The sequence below is a fragment of the Morchella sextelata genome (genome assembly GCF_020137385.1).
Source record: "Morchella sextelata strain SCLS chromosome Unknown scls_3, whole genome shotgun sequence".
NCBI lineage: Eukaryota > Fungi > Ascomycota > Pezizomycetes > Pezizales > Morchellaceae > Morchella > Morchella sextelata.
Genome location: NW_025408618.1, coordinates 673,434 through 700,653, shown reverse-complemented (window position 1 = coordinate 700,653; position 27,220 = coordinate 673,434). Strand labels below are relative to the sequence as shown.

At 53.4% G+C, this 27,220-nt stretch overlaps 8 protein-coding genes across 8 annotated transcripts; 5 read left to right on the top strand and 3 right to left on the bottom strand.

The window, feature by feature from the left end:
• Nucleotides 1–101: 101 nt before the first annotated feature.
• H6S33_009013 (uncharacterized protein) lies at nt 102–861 on the top strand (the record flags this gene model as incomplete). Its single annotated transcript, XM_044840361.1, has 4 exons — nt 102–126; nt 190–580; nt 635–714; nt 770–861. 4 exons carry the CDS (start codon nt 102–104, stop codon nt 859–861), a joined length of 588 nt encoding a protein of 195 aa, XP_044697828.1.
• Nucleotides 862–3,024: 2,163 nt separating this feature from the next.
• H6S33_009012 (uncharacterized protein) lies at nt 3,025–3,718 on the top strand (the record flags this gene model as incomplete). Its single annotated transcript, XM_044840360.1, has 3 exons — nt 3,025–3,233; nt 3,330–3,501; nt 3,563–3,718. The coding sequence occupies 3 exons, from the start codon at nt 3,025–3,027 to the stop codon at nt 3,716–3,718; spliced, it is 537 nt and encodes a 178-aa protein (XP_044697827.1).
• Nucleotides 3,719–4,221: 503 nt separating this feature from the next.
• H6S33_009011 (uncharacterized protein) lies at nt 4,222–8,202 on the bottom strand (the record flags this gene model as incomplete). Its single annotated transcript, XM_044840359.1, has 6 exons — nt 4,222–4,776; nt 4,829–5,080; nt 5,150–5,836; nt 5,905–7,777; nt 7,836–7,879; nt 8,074–8,202. The coding sequence occupies 6 exons, from the start codon at nt 8,200–8,202 to the stop codon at nt 4,222–4,224; spliced, it is 3,540 nt and encodes a 1,179-aa protein (XP_044697826.1).
• Nucleotides 8,203–9,965: 1,763 nt separating this feature from the next.
• Nucleotides 9,966–12,218, bottom strand: H6S33_009010 (uncharacterized protein; the record flags this gene model as incomplete). Its single annotated transcript, XM_044840358.1, has 1 exon — nt 9,966–12,218. The coding sequence occupies one exon, from the start codon at nt 12,216–12,218 to the stop codon at nt 9,966–9,968; it is 2,253 nt and encodes a 750-aa protein (XP_044697825.1).
• Nucleotides 12,219–17,239: 5,021 nt separating this feature from the next.
• Nucleotides 17,240–17,980, top strand: H6S33_009009 (uncharacterized protein; the record flags this gene model as incomplete). Its single annotated transcript, XM_044840357.1, has 1 exon — nt 17,240–17,980. One exon carries the CDS (start codon nt 17,240–17,242, stop codon nt 17,978–17,980), a length of 741 nt encoding a protein of 246 aa, XP_044697824.1.
• A 682-nt stretch (nt 17,981–18,662) lies between these two features.
• On the top strand, nt 18,663–20,138 carry H6S33_009008 (uncharacterized protein; the record flags this gene model as incomplete). Its single annotated transcript, XM_044840356.1, has 5 exons — nt 18,663–18,743; nt 18,803–18,931; nt 19,024–19,141; nt 19,230–20,015; nt 20,083–20,138. The coding sequence occupies 5 exons, from the start codon at nt 18,663–18,665 to the stop codon at nt 20,136–20,138; spliced, it is 1,170 nt and encodes a 389-aa protein (XP_044697823.1).
• Nucleotides 20,139–20,879: 741 nt separating this feature from the next.
• H6S33_009007 (uncharacterized protein) lies at nt 20,880–22,615 on the bottom strand (the record flags this gene model as incomplete). The annotated part of the gene is made up of 6 exons (XM_044840355.1): nt 20,880–21,624; nt 21,697–21,897; nt 21,952–22,050; nt 22,148–22,234; nt 22,367–22,411; nt 22,539–22,615. 6 exons carry the CDS (start codon nt 22,613–22,615, stop codon nt 20,880–20,882), a joined length of 1,254 nt encoding a protein of 417 aa, XP_044697822.1.
• A 495-nt stretch (nt 22,616–23,110) lies between these two features.
• On the top strand, nt 23,111–24,722 carry H6S33_009006 (uncharacterized protein; the record flags this gene model as incomplete). Its single annotated transcript, XM_044840354.1, has 2 exons — nt 23,111–23,395; nt 23,445–24,722. 2 exons carry the CDS (start codon nt 23,111–23,113, stop codon nt 24,720–24,722), a joined length of 1,563 nt encoding a protein of 520 aa, XP_044697821.1.
• Nucleotides 24,723–27,220: the final 2,498 nt, after the last annotated feature.

The following is a 27,220-nucleotide window of genomic DNA, read 5'->3' as shown; positions in this document are numbered from 1 at the left end:
CCCACGTTTTTGATTCCACAACAGACATAACACAACGGCATTACGTCTATCTTATACACCGCATACTCCCACCCACAAACACATTTCCGACAGCAATCAAGATGGTTCTCCTTGACGAGGAACCCCGTACGTTCATCCCCGCCGCCAACGCCCCAAAATCGACTAGGTACATAGCTAACCCACCTACAGACAAGCTCATCGGCCACTGTATCGAAAACTTCAATATCTCTGGCGACATGGAGTCCCTCGCCAAGTGCAAGGGGGATCTCTCCAAGGTCGCCGACATGCGTGGCAAGATCCTCGACGACTCCCGAAATACCCTACGAGCGCTTGCCCGCAAAATGGACATTGCAAAGCAGTCAATGGAGGCGTCTGTTGCCGCCGCTTCGAAGAAGGAGCATGGCGCCAAGATGATCCAGCTCGACCGCGAGAAGTTCTCGCTCGCGAAGAATATCAATGAGTTGGAGAGCAGCTCGCATCATCTAGAGAGCCAACTGGCAAGACTAAAGGAGGAGCTCGAACAGGTGGATGGAGAGGATGCGATGGCGAACGCTATGATGGAGGCAGAGGATGGGACATTGTATGTCGTTCTTTACGGTGTTATATTGGTCAGTTTTAACGGTTCTGGGAACAGGTTGAAACTTAAGGTTTATAGGAGCTTGGGAATCGATATCCAGGAAGACGGCGCCGGTGGCTACAATAAGGCGGTGATACGTAAGTTCCCCGGTTCTCTGAGGAGCGTGGTTGTGACTAATAGTATGTTTTATAGGGAACTCGGCAAAGGGCGACGTACACGTTGTCAATATCGAGAAGAAGTTCTCGCAATACTTCTATGCCAATTATTTCTGGAATACCATGTGAGCTCAGCAAGCCGCTCACTTTTTTTTCACTCTTTCTGTTACTTAGGGACGGTTTTTGTTTGTCATTTGGTTCGACAACCGGAGTTAATGTGCATGGTTTCTCTTTAAAAGGCTTCGTTCATGATACTCATGGCACTTAATACAGTCTACGACTGATTATAATCTACGATTGAAGATGTCAAATACAGAAATGATGCCAGATCATGAAAGATATCCGATCCATAACCTGCAATCAAAGTAGGTTGTGCAAGAACTCCTCGAGTCAGACATTAGAATGTTCCTCCAAAACACGTGAATAAAATTCTGTGTTTTCAATATATATATGACCCCTCAAAACGTTTTGGCCGCTCAATAGCTTTAAAATATTGAGGAGGACGGCTCGCCCAACCCAATTCGCCAGTCCTGAAATCTATCCCGTGCCCTACATTACTCTGAGAGTTATAGCCTGTATATTTCGTAAAAGTAGACAGCAAAAGGATCTACTCTTCAATCTGGTGCAACTGGAAAACCCCTTTTTGCGCACCAATCCCCGGTATTCTCTTCATGAATTATCACTCGGTGATCAATGGGAACGGTTCCGGTCTAGTAACCCGCGACACTATCGCAAACTTCAATGGATAAAGCGTATTTAAGCCCGCACTACTCTAATCCATTCTGTAGGAAGGTATGCATCGCTGTTGTCGATATTAGAGGATGAATATCCAATGAGCAAATTCCTCCTCCTGTAGCTATCAATCATCAATCATGCTGGAGATTGAGACTTTTGTAAGCTTAAAATTTCGTAAAATAATGTTCTCATCACGGCTCAGACGTTCTCAAGACCTTATTATCTATGCAAGGCCACACGAGTAGACACCTACATACATGTACTCCAGCTTTTGTGACACCTGATGAGAGCAGTAAGCCGGGGGAAATTGATTGATTGATTGATTACTTCATTTAAGCCGGAGGGAACACAGATATATACTTTCACTAGAATTCTAAGGATTTCGAACTGCATCTGGAGCTCAGCAGCGGCCCCGAGCAGGACAACACGCTACAGGGCTACCAAATGCACATTTAATGCCACACGCTTAGAAGGGTCGCGGGGTCAGTTCTATAATTGTCAACGTTTTGAGGTCATAAGGTCATTTTTTATGCTTAATTATAACACGTTTCGAGTTGTGTCGTTTTGACATTCCAGCGGGGTGTGATATTGAATTCAGCTGAGTGCGGTGTTATATTGCCTAAGTCTTTTGATCGTTTTTACAGTACCACCCTTGAACCATGGTTAGGTTTATGTGCCGATATTTTTAAGATGTGTCCGAATGGAAGCATTGAAGCGACTCTATTCTATGTAATGTGACCGGACTGGTAACAAATGCTATCTTGACATGTCGTTACGTCTAGTAGCTTTCCTAGAGCATCTCGTAGTACTAGTGCGCCCAGTTGGGCTAGTGCATATCCCTTATCCTGGGCATTCAAATAGCACCTGGGACAAAAAACACACATGGCGAGTGTGGCCTAACGGTTAACACTCGCCGCCGGACGTAGACACCGTGCGGTTGAGCCACCTTCGATTACAGAAGGTCAACGGTTCAACCCAGGGGTGGGGGTAGTAGATATGGGTCTGGCCATATCTGCAGTACCTTTTGTTCTTTTTTCGTACTGCTAAAAAATACCTTAAGAGCAAGTTATTACAAATAGCCTACTACACCGACAGCTCAATAGCTAGCTAGCTATAGCCTCGTGCTAGATTGTAAGGATATTAATTGAATTGAGTCTAAGCCATATTTACTCTCGGATGCTACATGTACTCTTTGGTCATGACTTGTCGATCTAGTCTAATGTCCTGCGCCCAAAGGTGCTGGATATCTTTCGGGCAGCTTGGGGGGAAGGAGACTGTTCCATCTATCTACTCTATATACATGCATGTAGCCAGGTCTCCTCCCAGGTAAGGGCCAGCCACCAGAAACAACTCCAAACCCACCACCGAGTGACCACCCATGACCCTCTTGGCAGACGTCAACCCGCCGCCCCACCGCGCCCCACACACACACACCCCAAAGCTTATCCCAGAGCCTCTGTCTCACCCATTAAACCTCCGCCCACCAGACAAACCGCCCAACCCCCCCCCCCCCCTCTCTCCCAAACCTCCGCCCGCTCACTCACACACCCCACAACGATGAGTTACCCCACCCTCAGGGCCCTCCGCAAGTACACCGTCGAATTCGCGCTCTGCCTACCCGGGCTCATCTTCGTCACCGAGCACGTCGCCTCGCTCGAGACCGTGCGCGGGCGCAGCATGAGCCCCACGCTCAAAGACGACCTGATCCTCGTGCAGCGCTGGCGCGTCGTCGAGAACCTGCGCAGGGGCCAGGTGGTGCTGTATCGGTATGTTCCCCTGCCTGGCGCGGGGGGGGGGGGGGGGGGTTTGAAGGAGGGGGGATTGTGGTGGCTAATTGGTTTGAATGTGGGCCGGGAGGACAGGTCGCCGATGGAGCCGGAAAAGGTCGTGATCAAGCGCGTGGTGGGGCTGGAGGGCGACGTGATCAGGACGAGGAAGTCGTGTCCGGAGCCGATTATAACGGTGCCGCAGGGGCAGGTGTGGGTTGAGGGGGATGAGGCGTTTCATTCGGTGGATAGCAATAACTATGGGCCTGTGAGTTCTCTTTTCTCTCTTTGGGGGTTCTTCTGTTAACTGATTATGATGGGGGGTGTAGATTCCGTCGGCATTGATAACAGCAAAGGTCACGCACGTGCTGTTCCCGCTGAGCAGGGCGGGCCGTGTGGCGGAGGACTTTAAGGGCCGCAGGGGCGCCCTGATACATAAAGCTTCTGAATTGGGCTTTCAGGGTGGAGCTGGAGAGGTGCCCTGATACACGAGGCTTCTGAATAGAGCTTTTTTAACGTGGACTTCCGGGTTGGATTGTATATATATGGTGGAGGGTTGGTTTCAATTGTAGGTATTGAGAATTATGTATTATATATCCCCCCCTTCTCCTCTTCCTTTTCCTCATCCTCCTCCTACTACTGCTACTACTCTCCCTTCCAGAAATTGTATATACTGCTCCTCCTCCTCATTTCTTCTTAGTCGTGGCTTAGATTAATTACAGTGGGCCGCCTACTACTTAATACCGCATGCAAGAAGGGGGAAAGAAAAAGAAAAAAGGATAGAAAAAAACATATCGCTATACGCGCCAAATACAGTTGCAATAACAGATAAGAGAGACTCCAACAGCAGAATAGAAGATAGAGAACCCCCCCTCCCCCCGGGGCCCTATGCCGTGCACGCTACAAGTAATAAGTTAAAACAAAAAAAAAAAAGGGTCAATGATATCAATAAAAAAACAAAGGGAGAAAAAAAAAAAAAAAACGCCCATTACCCAAAGATCCCCGGCGCCTCGGCCGTGATCCTAATATCCTCCGACGTATTAATATTCAACCTCTCAATCTCCATACCAATACTCATAACCCACGCATCCCTCTCCACCCTACTCCTCGCCTTAAACACAATACACTTCCCCGCGGCCCCCAGCTGCGTCACCCTATGCCTGACCGTGCGCCCCTCATCATCCGTCGTCTTAAACAGCGACCTGCGCATGCCATGCCACAGCACAAAGCACATCATCGTATCCTCGTCATGGCTCGTCATCCCATCTTGATACACCCTTGGCAGCGAGTGCCGGCCCGGCATGTTGGAGTCGAACGTCTGGTTCTGGTACAGCAGGTCGTTCTCCGTGATGAGCCCCGAGTAGATGTAGCAGTCGCGCAGCGGCAGCGAGAGGTAGCGTTCCTGGTGCACGTACGGCAGCTCGACGCCCGTGCGGCTGCGGTACGTGTGGTGGAAGATGAGCATTTCGCCGTGGCAGAGCACGACGTTGTAGCGTTTGAAGGTGGCGTGCTTGCGCGGTTTGCGGTAGAGGACGCCGGAGATCTTTGATAAACAATCAGTAGGGGAAAATAGTAGATTATATGATGCAACTTACGGTGATGGCTCTGCAGGAGGACATGCCGCAGACATTGAATATCTCGGCCGACGCAATGGACCTCGAGACCTCCCACTTGCGCGCAAACTGCCCGATGATGGACTCCATCTCCTCATCGATATTGAGCTCCCGCAGGTTCTCATTCCTGGTCTTCCTCAGGATCGCCAGATCGTCCTTATCCCTCGCCTTCCAGTACGTTATCAGATCGCGCAGTCTCGCCACCCACTCGTCCCTCGTCCTCTGGCAGAAACACTACACCACAAACACTCAATTAGCATCCCCTCTCCACAGCCCCCCCCGGATGTCCACAGCGGTCCTTACCTGCAGCCTCAGAACCAGCCCATTATCCAATACGATCTCAAACGCCCTCTCGTCATTAAACTCGCTCACCGCTCCATCCTCGTGGTTCGAATCCGGCACCGACTGATGAAAATCCGCCGACTCGCCCTGCCCTACGCCCGCATCCTTCCCCTGCGGTTGCCGCTTCACAAGCCGTACCTCCACCGCCTTCACCAGGTCTACAAACCCATCCGCCCTCAGTAGCGTATTCACCTTCCTCTCCGCCTCATCATAGGCGTCCTTATCCCTCCTATCGATCTCCTCCGCCGACTTAGCCAGCCACGGGATCTCGCCGTCGGGGCCCGGACTATACGGCGCGACGGCATAGATGAGCGGTATCTCGTCAATGATCTCGCTCGTCTTCGGGATGGTGCCCCTATGCACGGGCAGCTTCGGCGGCGGCGGCGGCAGCGCGCGCGCAGGCTTGCAGAAGCAGAGGAGGCTGTCGTGGGTGTAGAAGTAGAGGCGCTTGAAGAAGAGCTTTCCCAGGCGCTCGTGGCGGCCCGTGCTGGAGGTGAGGCGCAGCAGGAAGCCCTCGACGGGGGGCGGCTCCACCATCTTTTCACCCGTGGGCATCTTGGTGATCGTGGGGTAGTGGGTCTTGGGGCGCAGCTCGAGCTGGTGCGTCTTTTGCATGGCGATGCTGCCGTACATGCGCTGCTCGTTCAACTGGTGGGTGTCAGCGTTTTTTTTTTTTTTTTTTTTTGGCAAGGCTAGGAATGTGGGGGGAGATATACCCCATGGATCCATTCTATGCGGTCGTAGCGCCGCCAGGCGAGTCCCATGCGCTCGTTTGTCTTCCAGTGCTTGATGATGTTTTCCCATTCCTTGATGCCCTCCAGCATCTCCATACTCTGGTTTAACAGATTCCTGGCAACGACCTTCTCCTCCCTTATGGGCGCTTCATCGTCCAGAGTCTCATCCCGCAGCTTCTCCTCAACCTTCCCAAACGGATTCTCGATCCGCAAAGAGAGCGAGAGGTCCGGAACATCAATGTGCAGCAAATCCGGGCGAGCCCACCCCAGCGCATTCCGGAGGAACGTATACCACTCCACCGACGACGAGTAGCACCTTGGCCGCATTATATATATGATAGTTCCGTGCTTAAACGGCAGCCACAGCACCAGCGTCTTATCCAGCGACGAGTAGAAGTTAACCTTCGTCGTCTTCGGGTCCAACGGGATCTCCCTCGTGCCATGGGACGAGACATGCGGCCTATCAATCGCCGGGATCACACGGCTCTTGTACAGGCGCAGGCTGAACGGCGTCTCCTCCTCGCCCGTCTCGCGGCACACAACCACATACTCGCGCCACTTCTCGGCCGTGCGCGTCTCGACCTGCATGCTCTCGTTCTCGTCGTACTCGTTGGGCAGCTTCTTCATCGTTATCTCCACCCGCACGAGCATGTTCTCCATCTTGATGATTTCGCCCTCGCGCTTCCGCACATGCGAGTAGTGGCGCCCCGCATGGCGGAACGACCTGCTGCGGCTCATATCCGCCAGCTTCAGCTGCATCAGCTTATCGCGCTCGCGCAGATCGACGGCGGTGTTGAAGCGGACCAGGCCGCCGTTGACCCGGTCCTTATTCGTCGAGGCGTGCGTGAGGCGGGCGACTGGCGCGGGCTCGGACTCGGTGCGCTGCTTGTTCTTCTTCGGCGACGACTTGCGGGTGATGGAGAGGATCGACGGGCGCAGCGATGGCCGCGACACTAGTTGGGGCCGCCCTCGACTAGTTTCACTACGCTTCAGCTTCTTCCGCCGCGCCAGTTCATCATGCTTCAGGAGAGATGCTAACGAGTTGGATGCTTCCGCCGACGGCGGCACCGAGCCTGCCTCGGAATCACTGCCGCCATTGCCCATCATGATCGGGATGGGCTCCGCACGCGAGAGCTCGCCGGTGAACTCGGTGTTGGATCGCGACAGCGTCGGGTCCAGCTTCAACGGGCCCTCGCGCGAGCTCTCGCCATTCTGCTTCTTCTCGGTGCCCGCCGCTGCCTTACTACTACTACTGGTGATATTCGCTGCCTCTGCATGCTGGCGTCGGCGCTCCTCCTCCGCGGAATCAAACGACTCGTATGCGGTTGCGTACGACTCACCTCGATTGAACGACCGCGGCTCCGTGCCCCTCCGCGAGCCCCTCGTAAACGGCCTCCCCGGATGTCTTTCTGGCGGCGACCCCGCCGCCGCCGCCGCCGCCTCGCCGCCACCCGCCTCCTCCCGGCCCTTCTGCTTCAGATCCAGCTTCGTCGTGGCCGCGGCCCTAGGTATCGGCACGGGCCCCGAATTGCGCCCCACCGCCCCCCCCGTCCCCGTCCCCGTCAGCGGGATTGGCGTCTCTGCGTCCTCCTCGCCATCTTCCCCCTCCTCCTCGTCATCCTCGAGGTCCTCCTCCTCGTCATCCTCGATCAGCACCTCCTCGGCCGTGCCCGCCGGCCGCCACGACTCCACGACGCCCACGGACTCGCCGAGCCCCGTGACCTTGCGGCGGAAGCCGACGTTGTCGCCCTTGGCGAATGACGACTCCTTGGACGAGTAGTTGACGTGCAGGTGGTGCTTGTACCATTCTGAGCGGTGGTTCTTGAGCCAGCCGACTGGGATGGGCCCGACGAAGCTGCGCAATCACCGTCAGCCCCGAGAGAGAGAGAGGGGAGAGGGAGGAGGGAACTTACACGCGGCGGGTGGTGACGTGCAGGTGCTCAGGGGTGGCGTGGTGCTAGTAGGGTAGGGCGGTCAGTATGGATCTCTAAGATGTACATGTAGCTAGAGTGGCTAGACAGCTACATGTAGGTGGGTATGATGTAGTAGATACATGTAGCTACATGTATGGACCGGGCGGGACGGGAGGGCGAGGGAGGGTGAGGGTGAGGGGGTGAGGGTGAGGGTGAGGGGGTGAGGGGGAACACTTGCAAGTCGATGGGCGGTATACGAATTCGGGTCTAGAGTGCCCTGTGGATCGTCGCCGTCGTCGGGCTGCTGTTGGTGGTCGGCTGCTGCTGCTGCTTCCTCGTCAACGGCGGCGGGCGCGGCGGCACTCATTCGTGCTGTGGTGGTGGTGGTGGTGGTGGTGGTGGTGATTGAGCTGTGTTCCTTTCTTTCCTTCCTTCCCTTCCTTTCCTTCCTTTGCTTCTTTCTCTGCTCGCGCTCCGTGTAGTCGTGATTGATCGTGGTGTTCTGCCTCTCCGCAAGAAACTATCACTCTCCCCGGCAAAGGTCAGGCAGGTCAGGCAATAGTTGCTTGCTGCACTGCGCCGTAGACGTCGAGAAGCACCCAGCACGGTAGCACAGCAACAGCAGATCTGCAACGGTTGATTGGTGCGATGCAGCCCGGCCACAACAGGCATGGCCAGCCAGCGCGGCCCGATCGGGGCTGTTTAGCGATCTGCAGCACCGTGACACAGCGTTTAATGGTCGAGACTCGGTTCATTTCATGCCTTGTGTCTACATAGGCAGGTATTTCTAGTAGGCATTGATTCTGGAGTAGGAAGCAGGAATGCTGGACCACAAGAAACCCAGACCGCGGTCCATGCAGTGCTGCTGTGCGAGGTAGGTCAGTCAGCCAGTCAGTCAGTCGGCTGCTTGCCGGCCAGTCAGTCCTCACAAGCGCTCACTCGGCCTCAGGCCATGTCCATGCCCGACTATCCCCATCTCATAACCTCCCTCTAGCACAATAACAATAACAGCCGCAATTACTTTAACAATGTCTCTGGATCCAGATCTGGTATATATATATATAAAAAAAAATATTGAAATTTTTGAATTAAAACACTCTCTCCACTTTATCGTACAGTAAGTACAACCATAAACTACAGTGTTTTTTTTTTTTTTATAGATAAAGATGATAGTAAGGTAGGGGGCTCCTCCATACGCAAAGGATCCGGAAGAGAAGGCAGGGAGAATTTAAGGGAGGGTCTAGATATGTAGCTGCAGCTAGCTAGGAAGCAATAATATGTAGAAAGGAATATCAATCTGCAGCTTCCCTCCCTCCCCCGTCTTCTCTCCGGTCTATGACCTAGAACGTAGAACCTAGAACTTTCTGAAGGAGCACCTTTCACCCCCCCCCCCCCCCCTCTTCACCGCGCCAACCAAGGAAAGAAAGAAAGAAGAAACGAGAAAAAAACCACGAAAAGCATAAGGCCCAGACTGCCAAAAATATAAAATGTGTTTTTTGACATGCCCCCTCATAGGCCACGTGATTCCCTCTTCCCTAGCCTCCTAGAAATAAAAAAACAAAACAGTCTTTTTCTTTTGGGGGTATCAAAGATGATGAAAAAGATATATGAAAAAAAATTATTCCAAAATGACCCCGATGTAAGAAGTAGTGATGCCATAATATGATGCCAAGGTATAGTAAATCCATCCATCCATATTTTCCCTTTCCTTTCCTTTCCCTAGGCCTCCGGATCCCTTCTCGACCGACCCCAACCGCCCGCGTCCCCTTCCCAGAAGAAAATAGAAAAAAACCCGAAACAAAAAATACAAAACCTCAATATCAAGGTTGTGACAAGAAATGAATAAATCAGAATAGCGCCGTTAGAAGAGAGAAACACCAAACGTAAGAATGCGGCGACTATAAAAATAGAAAATAAAATGCAAATTTCCCCCCATTGGTTTCCCCCCTTTCCAAAAAAAAAAAAAAAAAAAAGATATTCAAGACAAAAGAAAAATCATTCCCCATATATAAACACCATCAAAGAAAAAACGAGAAAAAAAAAAGCCGTAAATATAAAGAAAATTATAAAACGAAAAAAACGAAAAAAAAAATTGGCCAAGCAAACAAACATGACGTGGTACAATCTGCATTATACATAACGCTCGCCCTTGCGAACGCCGTGGAATGAATGCCTGCTCCCCAGCGACCTGAACGCATAAGGCGTAGCTGAGGGCGGCTTTGGTGCCTGCACAAACGGAGACGCGGGCAGTTTGCGCCCGCCCAGGAAGGATGTGCTCGGCAGCGATGAGGAATAGAGGTCATCATATGGCTCTGGGGGCAATTGTGGTAGTGGAATGGAGGGGGGTGGGTGGAGCGGCGGTCCATCTGCGGGACCAATGGCCGTCATCGATTTCCTCCTCAGAGACTTTGTCCGGGTTGTGATTGCAATGCCGGCTTGCGAGTGATGCTTCTTGATGAGCATTGGAAGTGTGGGTGCTTTGGTGATAGTCACCTCTGGTGTTGCTAAACGTGGATCAACCATCGATACGGGACGGGGTCGTGAAGGCCCTGACGCTACTCTTGGTGATGCGGGGGTGGAATGAGATGCTTGACGGTGGCGCTGCCGTGGAAGTGGATACGGTGGTGAATCCGGTAGTGAATCGACAATCGACAATGCAGACAAGCTCGGACGATTTGACAATGGTGGGGTGGGATTGTGGGGTATAGCAATGGGCTGGCAAACTACCATGGGGGGCCTTCTTGCAGGCTGCTGCTGGATATGGGTGGTTGATAGAGCCGTGGGCAGTGAGAAATTGGGGGCGGATGGCGAAGGGGTCCGTGGAATCCAATACAAGTTTCCGTCACGATCAATTGCAGACAACGGACGGAGAGATGATGGTTTCAATTCCATGGACGAACGGGACCTTGCAGACACAGAGGCTGTAGATTTCCGTTTATTCCTTGTGCTAGTCGAACGATCAGGACTTGTATCTGGGGAGATTGTTGATACTTTCGTATCAGCAATAGACTGCATTGAAAGCCTTGACCCTCGGAGCTGATCCAAAACCAGCTGGTCACCAGAAACAACTGTCGTAAATGATCTACCAGCTTCTGTGGATGATCGACGATAATAAGTCGAGTTAGACAACCGCTTTGAAGCAGTTTCGTCTGATGATTCGTTCCTGGACGAATCCCCTTCATTCTCCATGTATCTCCTGGCATGGATATATGTATTCTCATTATCCTCGACATCAGTCTCTTCTGCCTCCTCCTCGATATCCTCCGTATCTCCTCTCTCCTGGTCCGGAACCCCACCACCCAGCCTGATAGCCTCAGCTCTTATCGAACTCATCCAGGCATCCATCTCCTCTGCACCATCAAATACCAACAAAAGCGAAGCTGTGGAATTCTTCGAGGCCTTGTGAGAAAATGTCGGCATTTTCGACAAGAACGAGCCTCTCCTTTCGGGCATCGGTAAGTTCCCGTCGGGCCCGGCACTCTGGTAAACCTGCAACACCCACGGTCTACCTGGGATTAGGTCACTCGCAAAAGCTACAGACGACTCCGTCAACTGCAGAACCTTCTCAGGCTCCCTGTCCTCGGATCCATCTCCTGCATACTGAAGCAGCGACCCCTCCACCAGGATAAACATCTTTGTCGTCCAGTCCAGATCCACCGATTTTGTCGAAGCATGAGACCTCTGTAGTATGCGACCACGCCTACTCCTGGTACCCTCCTCCTTCTGCTCCTGGTTACGCCTCAAGATTGTCTCCATCGAAAGTGTGGTTGCAGCCAATGAGCCGGACCGGATTGCCCGTGTGGCTGCCATCCAGTAGGGAATGTGCTCCCATGTCCTCTGTGTTGGAGACAACGGTGACTGGTCAATTGTGGCTGCAATCTGGGACGCAATATGTCGCGAGGAGAAAACCGGGAGCGACAGCGAGTGCTTCACGTGCGGATGGGGTGTCGTCGGTGCCATGGGCGTTATGGGCGTGCTGGGGACCGAATGGTTGCCGGATGCCTCGAACCTCGGAAAGTCGCTGGACTTTGTATTTATCCGGGAAAGTGAACGGTTCTTTACGCCGAATCGTGAGAAGAGTGAGAAAAAGCCCTTCTGTGGCCTGCTGCTGCTGCTGCTGCTGCTGCTGTGGTGATGGCTGCTGCTGCTATTGCTATTGCTTGTGCTATTGCTGTGATGGTGGTGGGAGTGGTGGGGGTTCTCCGTAGGCTCCATGCCTAGCGGTGCAAGCGGAGGAGTTGCCATGAAGGAAGTACGGTGGTTGTTACTGCTGCTGCTGCTATTGATATTGATATTGCTGCTGCTGCTGTTGTTGTAGTAGTATGCGTTACCATCTATGGGTATACCCGTATTTCTGTTGTATCCATGGCCACGTTCGAGCATCTGAGCGGATTAGAGGCATCCAACCAGGAATGGCCTCGAGGATTGTAAAAGAAAAAAAAACAAGAATTCAAGAGAGATAATCCGTCAGGATGTGGGGAGGGGGGGGGGTAAAGGTAGGGGAAGAGGAAGGAGGGGAGATGAATTGGTTTTCAAGAAAACGATATAAGAAAGAGAGAGAAGAGACAGTCTTCAGCAGGAATGTAAAAAAAATAAAATTATAAAAAGATTCAACTCAATATGAGTGATCAATAACAAGGAATGATATGAGGAAATACTGGCAGGAACAAGAAGGAAAGAAACGAGGCAGGAACGAAAACGAAAGAGGGCAGGCTCGATTCGAAGCGATAGAACGACAGGGAAGAGAATGGGGAAGGAGGGAAAAAGCGGAAAGGGACGATGAGGAAGAGGGCCGGCTCGGGGGAGGTTAGATTCCTCGGAAGGAAAGGGGCTGGCTGACCACCACCACCACCAGCAGAAGTAGTAGCAGCACCAGGAGCAGCACCACCACCACCATCATCATCACCAGAGAGGAGGGGTCCCCAGTCAAAGATCGGAGGGTTCCAGATTGCAAAACAAACAAAAAGAGCTCACCAACAGAGGTACGTACGGTGAGGAGGGTCTCTGGGGGGAGGAAGTGGAGATACATGCCCAACCCAGTAACTGTTATGATGCATCAACAACAAAGTATATATCATTTGAGTGCGCCCCGATTGCTCTGGATCTGTGAATTGTAGATTCTGGATTCGAATTCTCTACCTACACAGCTAGTGGCCTCCATTCTGGACTCCCACTCTCACGAGTCTCGTTTTGTTAATTTACTCAATTCAGCCCTCTTTCCCCAGCTGCACCTCTTCTCACATCCTCAGGCTGCATGCCCGTTACTAGCCTCACTGTCAATGCCAGGCTAGTACTCTTAGCTACAGACTAGACTCCAGAGCCCATGTCTTCAATTCCACACATTTCCCCCCCGTATGTACTTTAGAGATACATTGTAGGCAGGAGGTGAAGTACCTCATGTCTGACGTCTACATTCGTTACTTGATGTCCGCACATACGGGCGTTTGATAACTCGTCTGTTCTGCCACCCCTCCCTCCCTCGCTCGCTTCAGCGAGTCTATCTCCCACGGGTGTAGTGCAGCTGTCCGCGCCCGCCGCCCCAAGCAAGTCAATGCTCATCTCGTGCACGTACGCACACCGTGCATCCCTCCCCCCCCCCCCCCCATAACTTCCCGGGATAAGGGCCAACTCCTGCCTGTTTCCCACTTCCTCCCCTAGCCTCTTTTTGGATGTGGGTTGTGCGGAACGGGAAACCATGCGGGAACCAGCCCGAGCCCGGCACTTTTTTTTTTACGTCTTTTTAGCAGGCTAGTGAATTTTTTTTATTTTTTTTTATTTCTATTTTATCATACCCGAAGTGCGCGCAGCTGAAGCGAGCTTAGGTTACGTTGATTAGGTCAAGTTAGGTAGAAAAGCCCCTGGAGTCTATTCTAGCAGAGCAGTCAAGACTCACCATGTAGGGAAAGGAAAAAAAAAAAGGATGTGCCTGCCCAGGGCGCCCATGGCTAAAACCTGGCCAGTTAATAGCCTCACCTGCAACGCGGATTAACCACGGCGTCGACCCCCATCGCCGGGTCCATATCACAGCTCTTCTCCTTGTGGGTTGGCAGGGGAACATGGATGGGCATGGGCATGCCATGAGGAGGCAGGGGTTGGTACATGTAGTTAAACCGTAGGGATGCATGCGTAGGGATGGGAAAAGCGATTTTTGATTTTTTACCGTTTCAACCTCCTACCTTTTTTTCTCTGCTCCCCCCTTCACCCTTTTCCCCCAAAAAACTTTTTTAGCACCACACACACCCCCCCTTACCTCGCCGTCGTGGAACCTCACCGGGGGAGGGTGGAGGGGAGGATCTTATATAATGTACCCCTCATGCTGAGTGTCGCGCGATTTAAAGAGCTCGCGCGCGTCGATGCTCGATATATTGCTGCGAGTGGTATATGCAAACCTGGAAGCGGAGGGGAGGGGAGGTCCCGGGGGGTTATTTTTATATCTCGTGTCGTGCGCGTAGGGAGAGTACATGATGGGGAAAAAAGAGATACTTACGCTGCCGGTTATCAGGATTCAGAGAGGGGGGGGTACGTGGTTTTTCCGACTGCCCCGAGGGGCCGACTTCCTGAATCGATGAGGATTGTACTGGTTTTTTTTTTTTTTTTTTTTTGGTTTTCGTTCTTTCTTTTCTTTCGTGAATGGCTTGAATGGCGCTGGTCATGATATCATTACTCACCGGCCCTGGCTCACACCCCTACAGCTCCACTACTAGTCTGCATTGAAAGAAGAAAAGACCGCGCGCCGGTAGCTGTCAGATACATAGTCGGTCGGTCAATAAAACAAAACAAATCTCCATCCGCGTGCCTTTTCCCTTCTCTTCCTCGAGCTCCTCATAACCAACGTAAACCAACCGCGGAAGCCTTTTCTTTCCAATTTGCAAATACCTACCGCCCTTCCTCCACTCTCCACTCCACTCCACCCTCCACCAACCTCCATCTCCAACCCAAAGCCCACTCCCAATCCCAATTGCAATACTCACACGTGCAATTCCACCACCAGTCCAATTCCCACCGCCAATCCCAATGCAATACCCACAGACCGCATCCATTTAGGTAATCAAACCCCCCCCCCCCCCCCCCAAAACAACCACCATCATCATACCGGTTTTCCAGAAACGTGAGTCCGGATCCTCGGGATTGGAGGGAGGAGGTCCGGGCTACCCTCCTCCACTTAGGGCTGGGTGAGACCTAAATATAACCCGAATACGGCGCTTTGAACCCTTTTTTTTTTTCCTCTTTCCTTTTCTTTTCTTTTCATTACTTGTGTTGGTGGTGACGCTTCTAATCACGGAGAGAAGAGGGGAGAAGCGAAAATGGAAGGGAAGATGATGGAGGTTATGAGAGGTTCAAGTAAATTTCTTTAATTGCGGGTGCAGTGCGTTAATATTAGGGTGTGGATGGGGATTGGTAAATAACGAGGCCTTGCAAGATGTGCGCCCAATTGCAACTCGGGAATCGAGAAGCTACCTGGCTAGCTACCATGTGAGTATCAATGTCATAGGTGGGAGTTTAAACATCCCAGCCAGCCAGACAGACAGATCAAACGAAGCTCACCTCACCGTACGTACTGGCATACCACTGACCACTGAGGCCCACTGCCACCGGCCCTCGAGCTTCCGAACGATCCAATCCTTAATTGCACAGCATACTTACTACCCTCCCTCACTCCCTCGCTCGCTCCCGGCCCAACCATAACCCTAATAACCATAACCATAACCATAAACCACAAACCACAACCCCCAACCGCAGTCTGTGTGCTCCCCCCCCCCCTCAAAAAAAAAAAAAAAAATCCCCCCACATTCCCCCGGCTGCACTCCCGGATCGGGGAATGGCAATTTTGATTTGCCCGTTTTAAAAGCTTCGAGAGAAAGAAACAGAAACAGAAACATTGCACTCTGCCCACCCTCTCACCCTCTCACCCTCACCGCACTCAACCCGCCCGGTCCTCTGCGGAGATTTCCAACCGCCTGTGCTGACCTGCCCCGGGAGGTTACGGGAGGATCGGAAAGGGAGGGAGGGAGGTGAGGTGAGGTGAGGTGAACGGTGTTTTGTGTTGTTTCTGCGCATTGTGTTTGTAGCTAGGTGCCGAGGCTCCCCCCGGATCCGCCACGCTAGCTTGCTAGGTTAGGGTAGGGGGTTAGAGCGGTGGGTGGGTGGGTGGGTAGGGTAGGAAGAGACATCATACACTATCACTCGGCCGCGCGCGCGCGGACGGATGATATTTCGTGATTCGATTCCGCAAACATGTTTGCGTTTGCGTTTGCGTGTGTGTGTTTGTAGATACAAGTATAAGTATAAAAGAAGGCTGCAGCTCCCAGCTTTCCCCAGGTTATGCAGTCTATCTGCTTCGCTAATCGTGCTTCTGCTTATGCGTGCGTATGCAACCGCACTGCCTGCCTTACTGCTGCGAGAGTGCTCTGGAAAAACCTGCGCCGCTGCGCATGCTCGTGATCTTGATTGCTCTACTCTATTCTTAAAGTACATACATACCCGTACATGCCATACCCGTACATCCCATACCTACATCTCTGCCTACATGCCTACATGCCTACACTATTTAAAACCTCCCCCTCCCCCCTCCCCCCTCCCCCCTCCCCCCTCCCCCCAACCCCCAACCCCAACCCTAAGAGGTCCATTCACCCCATCCAATACGGGACAAACATATCTGAATACTAATCCACCCACCACCTCCCGCCGATCCAGGAACAGATCGGGCCACGTGTCGCGCCTAATAAGGGGGTTTTTCGGGAGCGACTACTTTCTGGAGCCTTCTCTGCTCAATGAGTTTGAAAATCTCCTGTTTGGGGGAGCGTCGTGGGAATGACATCATGGCGAGCATGAATGGGGGATCGGAGTAAGGGTTGCTTGGCGGGGCTTTTTGTGTCTGATGCAGCGGTATAAGAGACCGTCCCCCGGAGCAGCTTGTATAAGTACATGTAGAGAAAGGGGTTGCTTGCTTGTTGTAACTGCTACATTGCTTGTCTACGAGGTGTTGTTTGCTGCTTGCTGCGTGGGTTTAGACACTGCTGACTCTGCTGGTAACTTCCGTCCCCCGTGCCTGAGGAGATCGAGTATCTTATCTTATCGGCGGATCAGATCAGATCAGATCAGATCAGATCAATCAGTAGTGCGCCAACCTCAACTGAGTCCTGACCTCACCACCGGCTAATCCCGTCTAGAAGGTTCCAAGGTGTCCCCCCGTGCAATTGCTCTCTTAAACCTCTCTCCCTTCTCTCCAACATCTCCTACGACAACAACAACTACCATAACTACAAACCTACCATAGCTACAAACCTACCATAGCTACAAACCTACCATAGCTACAAACCTACCATAGCTACAAACCTACCATAACTACAAACCTACCATAACTACAAACCGTCAGCATAAACTAAACCAAACCAAACCCCACAATGCCAGACGTCAACAAGCTCGACACCCCCCCAGCAGCCACGCTGGCCCCCTCGCACACCTCCCGCCCCGCAACCCCCTCCCCCTCCCCCCGCACCAACATCCACGTCCGCCGCCCCTCCTCCTCCCTCTCCCTCTCCTCCGTCACCTCGCGCCGCACCCCGCCCGACCCAACCCTCCCGCAGCGCCTCCCGCGCCACCACTCCCCGCAGGAGGCCGCGGCCTTCACCGAGCTGCACCAGGAGCTCGAGACCGAACAGGAGGCCCAAGTCAACCGCCTCCTGAACCTCATCCGGCTGCAGCACCTACAGTCCGACGACGGCATGTCCACGGCGGCCACCATCGACTCTGCGTCCACGACCGCGCCGGCGAGCCGCCGTGGGTCCGGGAGGCTCTCGAGGGAGAATTCGGCGAGGAGGCCGAGTGGGTCGGGGATTGTGGCGGCGAGCTTTATTGGTGATGAGGGGGCGGCGGGCAGCGGGAATGTGCCGTGGTTGGGGAGTGCGCACTCGGATATGGCGTTTTATGTTGCGGAGGCGCAGATGCTGGCGAGGGAGAATGAGATGCTGAAGAGGAGGATTAGGGAGCTGGAGAGGCAGGTTGCGGAGTTGGGGGCGAAGGCGGCGGGCGGGGGGGAGGGGGTTGGGTTAGGGGTGGCAGTGGGAGTGGGAGTGGCGGTCGGGGAGGGGGAGGGGGCGGTGGTGGAGCAGGGGCTGCCGGAGGATTTTGTGCATGCGCTGTAGATGGGGGTGGGTGGTGTGTGGTGGGGTGGGGGGAGTCGGAGATATCATTTTAATGGTAATGCGTGGAGCTGATAGAAAGTGTGGAAATGGCGTTTCGGGCTTAGAGGTTATCTCTGTTTTTCTTTCTCTTTTCTCTTTTTTCTTGTTTGCTGTGCTGCTTGTGTTTTTCTCTTGACTTGACTTGACTTGACTTGACTGGTGCTGCTGTGTTGTATATCTTGTGGTGGTGTAGCTAGAGCGCAGTACAATCATAATCGTTATATTTGCTATAGACCCAATGCCTGCTCCTCCGTTAGCAATTCGTCCTTCTCGGGGGTGTTATCTGGTGAACTTGATCAATGCCTCTCTCCTACTCTTATCCCCACTCCCTAATCCACTCTCTCCAATCCATTCTCTCACAGATGCTCTCTCCCTTCTCCTTCTCTCTCCGTATCTGCACACAACCCTGTCCCTGTCCCTGTCCCTGTCGCAGCCATTAATTGCCGCACGTCATAACACCTCACCTATCGATAAGCGCCCCACTCCACTCTTCTCATCATTCTCCACATCCCACTCACCTGCATATCTCCACTCCCGCACACCATCCGTCAATTAGACCCGACCCGTCTTGGCCACTATAAAACACCCCTCCCACCCCCACCCCATCCCTTACTCTCCCACCCCCACCCCCACCACACTCACCATGCACCGCATCCTCCGCACCACCCCCCGCCGCCTGGCCTCGACACTCTCCGGCTCCAGCCAAAACGACTACACACACTGCGTACCCTCCCTTCTCCCTCCCCCCCTTCTCCCCATATCCCGGGCTAACACCCGGCATAGGTAATCGGCGGCGGCGTCGTCGGCCTCGCCGTCGCGCGCCAGCTCGCGGTGCGCCATCCGGGGACTAGCACGGTGCTGCTGGAGCGGCATGAGATGGTTGGGACTGAGACGTCGTCGCGGAACTCGGAGGTGCGTTTTCTCATCCCCCGATCTGTCCCTCTATCCCTCTGTCTATGGGAGGAGTGCACTGGAGGAGGCCGGGAGCTGAGGGAAAGGCATAGGTTATCCATGCGGGACTGTACTATCCGGCGGGCTCGCTCAAGACGGAGCTGTGTGTGAGGGGCGCGGAAATGCTCTATGAGTTGTGTGAGAAGGCGAGGATCCCGTTTCGGAGGACGGGTAGGTGTCTTGATATATAGAGGGGGCCTCCGAATCTTCGGGAGAGTCTCTCCTCCAGCTCCAACTCAAGTCCCTAACACCCCCATAGGTAAGCTCATCCTCGCACAAACCGAGCCCGAGCTCGAAACGCTCAACGCCCTCTACACCCACGCCCTCGACCACTCCATCCCCCTCCGCTTCCTCTCCGCGCGCGAAGTGCGCGCCCGCGAACCGTCCGTCACCGCGCGCCACGGCGCCCTCGAGTCCCCGCGCACAGGCATCATCGACTCCCACGCACTAATGCAGCACCTGCACGGCGCCCTCGAAGATGCCGGCGGCGATGTCGCCCTGCGCTCCCCCGTCACCGCCGTCACCCCGCTCGCCAGCGGCTACCGCATCGACGTCCCCGGCGGCTCCGTCACCGCCGACGTGGTCGTCAACGCCGCCGGCCTGGGCGCCGTGGGCATCGCGAACATGGTGCTCCCGCCGGAGCGCCAATTGACGGCGTACTACTGCAAGGGCACGTATTTCGGCTACAGTGGGCGGCCGCTGGGCGTGCGCACGCTGCTGTATCCGGCGCCCGTCAAGGGGCATGGCGGGCTGGGGACGCATCTGACGCTGGATATTGCGGGGCGGGTGAGGTTTGGGCCGGATGTGGAGTGGGTTGGGGGCGCGGAGGACCTGGTGCCGGGGGTTGGGAGGGTGAAGGAGGCGGTGAAGGAGATTCGCCGCTATTTGCCCGGGGTCAGGGAGGAGGAGCTGGTGCCGGATTATTGTGGGGTGCGGCCGAAGATCGTGGGGCCGGAGGGAGGCGGGGTGGGGGGTGTGGACTTTGTGGTGAGGGTGGAGGAGGGGAGGGAGGGGTGGGTGAATTTGTTGGGGATTGAGAGTCCGGGTGAGTTTCTTTATCCTAGGAGGGTGGGGGAGAAGGAGGGGGGGGTGTGCTGACTGGGTGTGTGTAGGGTTGACGAGCTCGTTGGCGATTGCGGAGAGGGTGGAGAGATTGCTGTATGGGTAAGGGCATGTCTAGGTAGGTCAATGTTCTTTCTTTTTTTGGAGGTTTGTAGATATGTGGGTACGTAGGGGATTTTAGACCTTTCTTTAGTGCAACAGGTTCTTGGGAGCTTAATACCCCCGTAGATGTAGACACAATATGAGTTGGTGTGGGGCCATGGAGGATGGAATGTGACGGGGTATCAAGTGAAGTGCAAGTCTTTTGCCTAACACCGAAAGCCCCCATGAATAAAGAAAAAAAAAAAAAAAAAAAAAAAGGCCCCATGATCGTGAATGGAGTCGAGTGATATCCCATGAAGCTAAAAGGACGCACATTGGACTTATGTACTGTTGAGGCGTAGATAAAGGCGGCAGAAATACAGTGTCAATGATCTATAAAACATAAATACATATACTCCCTCTACGAAATTGTTGGCTATATGCACAAGAGGACGAGAGTCCCCCGGTTTCTGCGCGCGCATCTCACCTATTATGTATTAATAAAGTATAGTAATCAATCAATCAAATTCTGCGCAATTAATGAATTAAACAAAAAAAAAAAAAAAAAAAAAATCAAATTCTGCGCGTGCATCTCCAGATATCACTCGTCGCCCACAGCCCGGGTAGTTGGCCTATCAAGGACCGACCAACACCGCAACACCAACAAAAAAAAAAGATATACACCACAAGACAAAGACAGCAGAACGGAAGAAAGCGATAAAACTCGCAAGTATTTTATTTTTTTAAAAAAAAAGACTAACTAGACCTACGCTGCCTGTGGCGCCTCCTTCACACACCTCCTCAGCATGCCACAAAAGCTCTCAAACAGCACCTGATCCGTGCCCCTCGTCCACCGCACCACCACCTCCCCGCCCACAACCTCCACCCGGAACCCCATCTTCACCTCGCCGCCCTCCACCTCCATCTCCCCCCTCCCCTTCCTCCTCCTCGCCTTCCGACTCCACACATCGCCCCTCGCCTCCCCGCGCCCCACCACCCGATCCCCCTCCCCCTCCACAGGACCCCCCTCCTTCCCCCCATCCCCCACCCACCCCACCCCCAACCCCTCCACAACCCCTACAACCCTCCCTACACTACCCCGCCCCCCCACCGCCACCACCGTCGGAAACGGCGCCCCAACCCCCCTCACCCCACCCACCCCCCTCGGCCTCAACCCCCCCCAACACCACGCCAGCCCCCACCTTCTCGTCGCCCCCTGCCTAAACTCCGTCACCGCATAGTTCCCCGTGCGCGCCCGCACGCTCTCCACCAGCGGCGCCAGCGACGCCAGCTTCCCCACCATACTACTATACCACGTCGTGTCACCCCCACGGTTCCACGACTCCTCGATGATGCGCGCCACAAAGCCGACCTCGCCCCCGCCGGCATACACCATCTCGGCCGCGGAGCCCGTGCACGCCGACGACGGCGGGAGCGCCTTGGCCGCGGCGGAGGCGGCGTGGTCCGCCGCGGAGCCGTAGAAGGGCGGGTTGCACATGGTGAAGTCGAGTCTTGACTCCGTCAGTATACCTACTAACTTTGAGGAAGCCAACCGCGGGGGGGGGGGGGGGAGGGGTGGTTACGTCTCGATATCAGGCGGAAACAGCGGCCCGTCGGGCGTACTCTCCAGCACCGTGATGCGTCCGCCGATGAGGTCAGCGTTGAGAGCGGTGTTGGAGCGTGCGGCGCGGAGGGAGGCGGCGTCGATGTCGCTGCCGTACATGTGCCATCCCGGGCGCGAGGCGCAGGCGAGGAGCGGGTATATGCAGCTTGCTCCTGTACCTCTGTGCCGCACCTTACCGTCAGCATACCCCGCGGCCGGGGGGGGGGGGAGGTACATATCGAGCCCGACGACCTTCCGCCCGGGGTCGTAGTCGTCGGTGGGGCCGCCGCTGGTCGAGTCTATGAGGTCCTGCATCCAGAGGACGTAGTTGAGCCTACATGTATCCCCCGGGGAAGCATATATATCAGCGCTGAAAGCCGGCCAATATCGATTACTAGTACCACTGGGATAGAGGGAGGGTCTGGACATACCTATTCGGCACCGTCGGGCACAGGCGGTCCTCGGGTAGGTCCACGGTGAGGCCAAAGTCGCGCTTGAGCAGGCATTTCGTGAGTTCCCTGTGCGAGCACAACCACTTATTCTCAGTATTTCTCTCTCTCTCTTTTTTTTTTTAAAAAAAAAAATAAAAAAAAAAATAAAAGTGCTGGGAATCATTGGCTGGGTAGGTAGGGGGGTTTTATATCTCTTACCGGACTGCATCGGGATCCTTGAAGTTGATTGAGTTGTTTACAAGGCTGCACGTGGTTTAGGCCGTTGTGGGGGGGGGGGGTGATTAGTTAGCTACTATTGTACTAATAGTACCAATCAAATAGTAGGGCAGAGCAGAGTAGAGTAACAACAGACGTGCGAGGCAGGGCCTACTGTTTAGCAAGGGACGGATAGCCCTCTGCGAGCTGGGCAAAGTCGGTGTACTCTGCGTACGGGCTGCGGGGATGCATTGCGGGGGACTCTGTGTGTGTATGTGTGTGTGGGGGGCGTGGAGTATTTCTGCAGCAGAGTGGCAGCTAGTACTGGCGAACTCGAGCTACCCTAGTAGTAGTAAATAGTAGATAAATAGTAGAGTAGACTGTGGTAGGTAGTAGAGTAGTAGAGTAGTAGAGCTGACCACCAGTAGACAGCACCGGGCAGAACCCTGGACGTTGCTTGCTGCTGTTGTCAAGTGGGGGCCCCGCGGGCAGGACCCTCAATCACGGTCTGTGAATCATTACCCGTGCATACAAATGATCTAGTGGCACCTGCGTGGCTCAAAACCATCAATTTTGAAAAATTAATGCTATTTGCCACCCAGCGACATGCAACCATCAGTTTTGCTACCCGCAACTTGCAATTTTGCAACCAGCATTTTTCAAAATTGATGTTGGCCTGAAGTTTCTATTCCCTTGCTCTGCCCGCTCATCCATCTACGGATTGCACTCAGTACATACTACATACACATGACCCTGCCACTAAAACTACTACAAAGAAGAGGTGCAGGCGGGGCCCTGTCGTTACCCCGCGGCCGCCAATGCCGAAACCTACAAACCTCCGCTTCCCCGGCCCAGAACAGAGTGGACCGTCCCTTCCGCCTCGCTGTGATCGGTGCAGGCCCAGCAGGATTCTACACAGCTTACCGGGTCCTCAGTAAGCTCTACAATGCCAAAGTCGACATGTACGAGTCTCTCCCGGTGCCATACGGGCTTGTGCGATTCGGCGTAGCCCCGGACCATCCAGAAGTCAAGGTATGAGTGAGATCATCTGCCCCTACCACACGTCATTGACACCCCATAGAACTGTCAAGACAAATTTAACGAAGTCGCTCAAGATCCACGCTTCACCTATATCGGTAACCTCCCTATCGGGACTTCGTGGCCGCACCCACCGCACCGCTCACTCCCGCTCACGACGCTGGCCCCACACTATGACGCCCTCCTCCTTTCATATGGCGCCAGCAAGGACCGTGAGCTTGGTATCCCCGGTGAGAACTCGCTCTCGGGCGTCTTCTCGGCGCGCGCGTTCGTTGGCTGGTACAACGGCCTGCCAGAGTACCGGTCGCTGAACCCCCGGCTGGACTCCTTCGGCGACGAAGCCGTCATCATAGGGCAAGGGAATGTTGCGCTGGACGTGGCCCGTATTCTCGTCATGAACCTTGAGGAGCTACGCAAGACGGACATCACGGAGTATGCGCTCGAGGCGCTGGGTAGAAGCCGAGTGCGGCGTGTACGCGTCGTGGGACGACGTGGGCCACTCCAGGCGTCGTTCACAGTGAAGGAGCTGCGGGAGCTGCTCTCGCTACCCGGTGTTGGATTCCCGCCTGTGAACCCGGAGTTGCTTCCAACGGACACGGCAGGGCTCCAAAGGGCACCGAAGCGCATGCTACAGGTGCTGCAGAAAGGGCCGCGTACCGCACTCGAGACTGCTTCTAAATCGTGGGAACTGGGCTTTCTGCGCTCTCCAAAGGCGTTCCTACCATCGGTAGCGGACCCAACAAGGCTGGGCGCGGTTCTGTTTGATAAGATGCAGCTCGAGGAGCCGTTTAGTCCCACGAGCCGGGTGACACAGACGGGCGAGACAGAGACAATACAGACAGGGCTCGCATTCCGCAGTATCGGGTATCTGAGTGAGCCGATACCGGGTTTCGAAGAACTGGACATCCCATTCAATGGTGCACGTGGACTTGTGCCGAATGAAGACGGCCGTGTGGTGCACCCGCTGGACCCAGCGACGGGGGAGCCTGGGGTCCCGGTTCCGGGCGTTTACACAAGCGGATGGGTAAAGCGCGGACCGACGGGCGTCATTGCTACCACCATGTATGATGCTTTCGACACTGGTGATGTTATGGTGAGTGATTGGGTCGCGGGTGAAAAGGAATTCCTGCAATTCGGCGGGCTCGAGAAGAGGGCTGGCTGGGATGCACTCAAAGGTGAGGTTGGGAGACTGGAGCTCAGACCGATTAATTGGGAACAGTGGCGCAAGATCGATGAAGCGGAGAAGGAGAGGGGTAGGAAGATGGGGAAGGAGAGAGAGAAGTTTGCGAGTGAGGAAGAGATGTTGAGCGTGTTGGACTAATCCGTTGTAGCTTCTTCTGTTTCTCTTTCCTCTTTTTACCCTATAGATTGTTAGCTCATCTTCATTCACCTCGTGTATATAATAGCTGTAGTTTTAGAATCAAAGGGCGTGGCACTACAGGAAATGCGTGCAAAGAGACTGTAGAGTGTTTGGTGGATGCAAAATGATTCATAGCTATAGAGGAGAGAGAGAGTAGCAATTGAGGATTAGGAATGAGGCCAGAAGTGACAGGAGGAGTTTGGTTGTTGGACCCCAGTAAGCACAAGGGCCCAGACAGCCAGCTGTCTACATGTTGCTACGGACCAAATGGCACAAACACATGACGTGTCTAGTCACTGTCATTCCAACTTTCTGGTCGAGTGATAACTCATGAAGCATGCATCAACATTGGTGTGGGCACATGTTAGCCGGTGCAGTATATCCACTACCCCAAAACATAGCCTACATGTACCTACATGTAGCCTGCCGGCTGGGTGTGTCATTTAGTTGGACAACAAATCCATAGCATGGCAGTCTTTGGTCGTTGTAAAAAAGGGTGGCCATGGCCGGTATTGATTCTGTAACTAACTGGCCGCATTGTAAGGGTTTAATTGGGGTGCATTCTGCAATTAATATGTTGTTTGAATATCACAGGGTTGTAAGATTATAAGACTACAGCCCAATACACTATAATTTACCGTCTAGCGGTAGATTTGAAAGCATTGTAGCATGATCAAGGAACCAAGAGATTAGGGTGATGGGTTAATATTTTACGCTGGGTATGATGGTTTCATTATTGCATTTTATGATATCGGCGCCATATTTGAGGTCTGCCAAGATCACTTTTGTTGGTTGCCAACATACCCCAAGAACAATATGCGGTACAACAGAACGCGCTCTTACTCTAACATGAACATAGGGATTAAGTTCTCGAGGCCGGCGTGTACCCGGGGGTGCCGGAAAGTGATGCAACGTTTGACTTAGTAACGCCGAAAGGCACTCAGAATTTCAACACAATGCTTGAACAGGTTGGATATTTTAGTCATACGCATGATACATGAGTCTCTAGAATAGATCTAGAGCCTGTATTCTTTTCAGGTCATTGACTGCAAAAGGACAACTTGTGACAAGAGACAGTAATAAAAGGAGAAGCAATAGCTATTCATATTAACTCTTACCAGAGCTATGATCTCCAGCTTTAAATTATCATAGATTCGCTCCACATTCTGTTAGCTGGTTTGGTTGTTGAGAAATATGGACTATTTGATCGTTGCATCACTTTCCGGCACCCCCGGGTACATAAATGCTCCAATGGATGGTGGAGTGACATGTTTTTACCGGTCTGGCCCATGCTGACTAGCTGAGGAAGCGGTCGTGAGGTGGCAAAAAGTTGTTTGCTGCTGATTAGACCCTGATATACGTACGTACGAGATTCTCTAGACCTTACTCACACTAATCTTGCGGAGAGTGTGTATACAACTATCATAAGACTTTGGAGAGAGGTTGTAAGATGCCGCTATCACCGTCCTTTGTCGACACGTCCTGGAACTTGGGCTAGGTCCCTGGAATATGGGGTAAGAGGGGGCTGTGTCTAGGCGGGTGCTGGGATATCTCGAGCCTTCCTCCCTCGGTCCGCGCGCTTCCACATGATGGATATTGCCTCTGCCCTTCCCCCCCCCTCCCTACTCCCTCTTGACATTTTTTCTCCTTCCAATTGAGAAGAGCACCTCCGTATCCTATCCAAATCACAGATACATACTCCCCCCGTTTCTTTTTCTGTCACACATTTCCCTTCTCTTGGTCCTTGACATTGGCCACGGTTTTGTTTTGCATGTTGCTACATAATCTCGTGCCCATAGCAGCTGGGAACGAGTCTAGTGGCTACATATGTACATATGTAGACAGGCCATTGACCAGCGATCGATCAGTCTCAAACACTATCCCTTACTTCTCGCTCAAACGATATATGATGCGCCAGTTACATGCAACTACTCAGTCTCGTGGAAGGGTTTTGGATGAAATTGGTTTGGATGTTGGAACTCTTCCGCCCCTCTTTCTGACAGCGAGGAGTACGTTTGAAGGTATCCAACTACAGTGCTCACGGGAAGACACGCGTAGCTTGTGCTTTACTCGTTGACTTTTAGTTCACTCGATCGTTTCGGTTCCCAATAAGCTTACGGACAACACTCCGGGCCGGGGAGAAGTACAACGACTGAGGAATCTTCAAATCTCAAGTTGTTTTAGCCGTACAAACATGAACGGAGCACTGCACGCGTATGTACATACCCAGTCCTCTATGCAGAACTAAAAGGTGTGAAGGTCCGGTCCAAAATCGACAGGAAGAGAGACCACGCAGCGCAGAATGGTCAAGGCCTTAACACCTAGACCATTCTCACGAAGTTACACTCTAAACTTGGCCTATGAACATCCAGACCACCCATATGGCACAGATGGCGGAAATGCTCCCCACCCTCAACTCCAAACACTCGTGTGGATAACGTCGTTGCGGATAACTACAT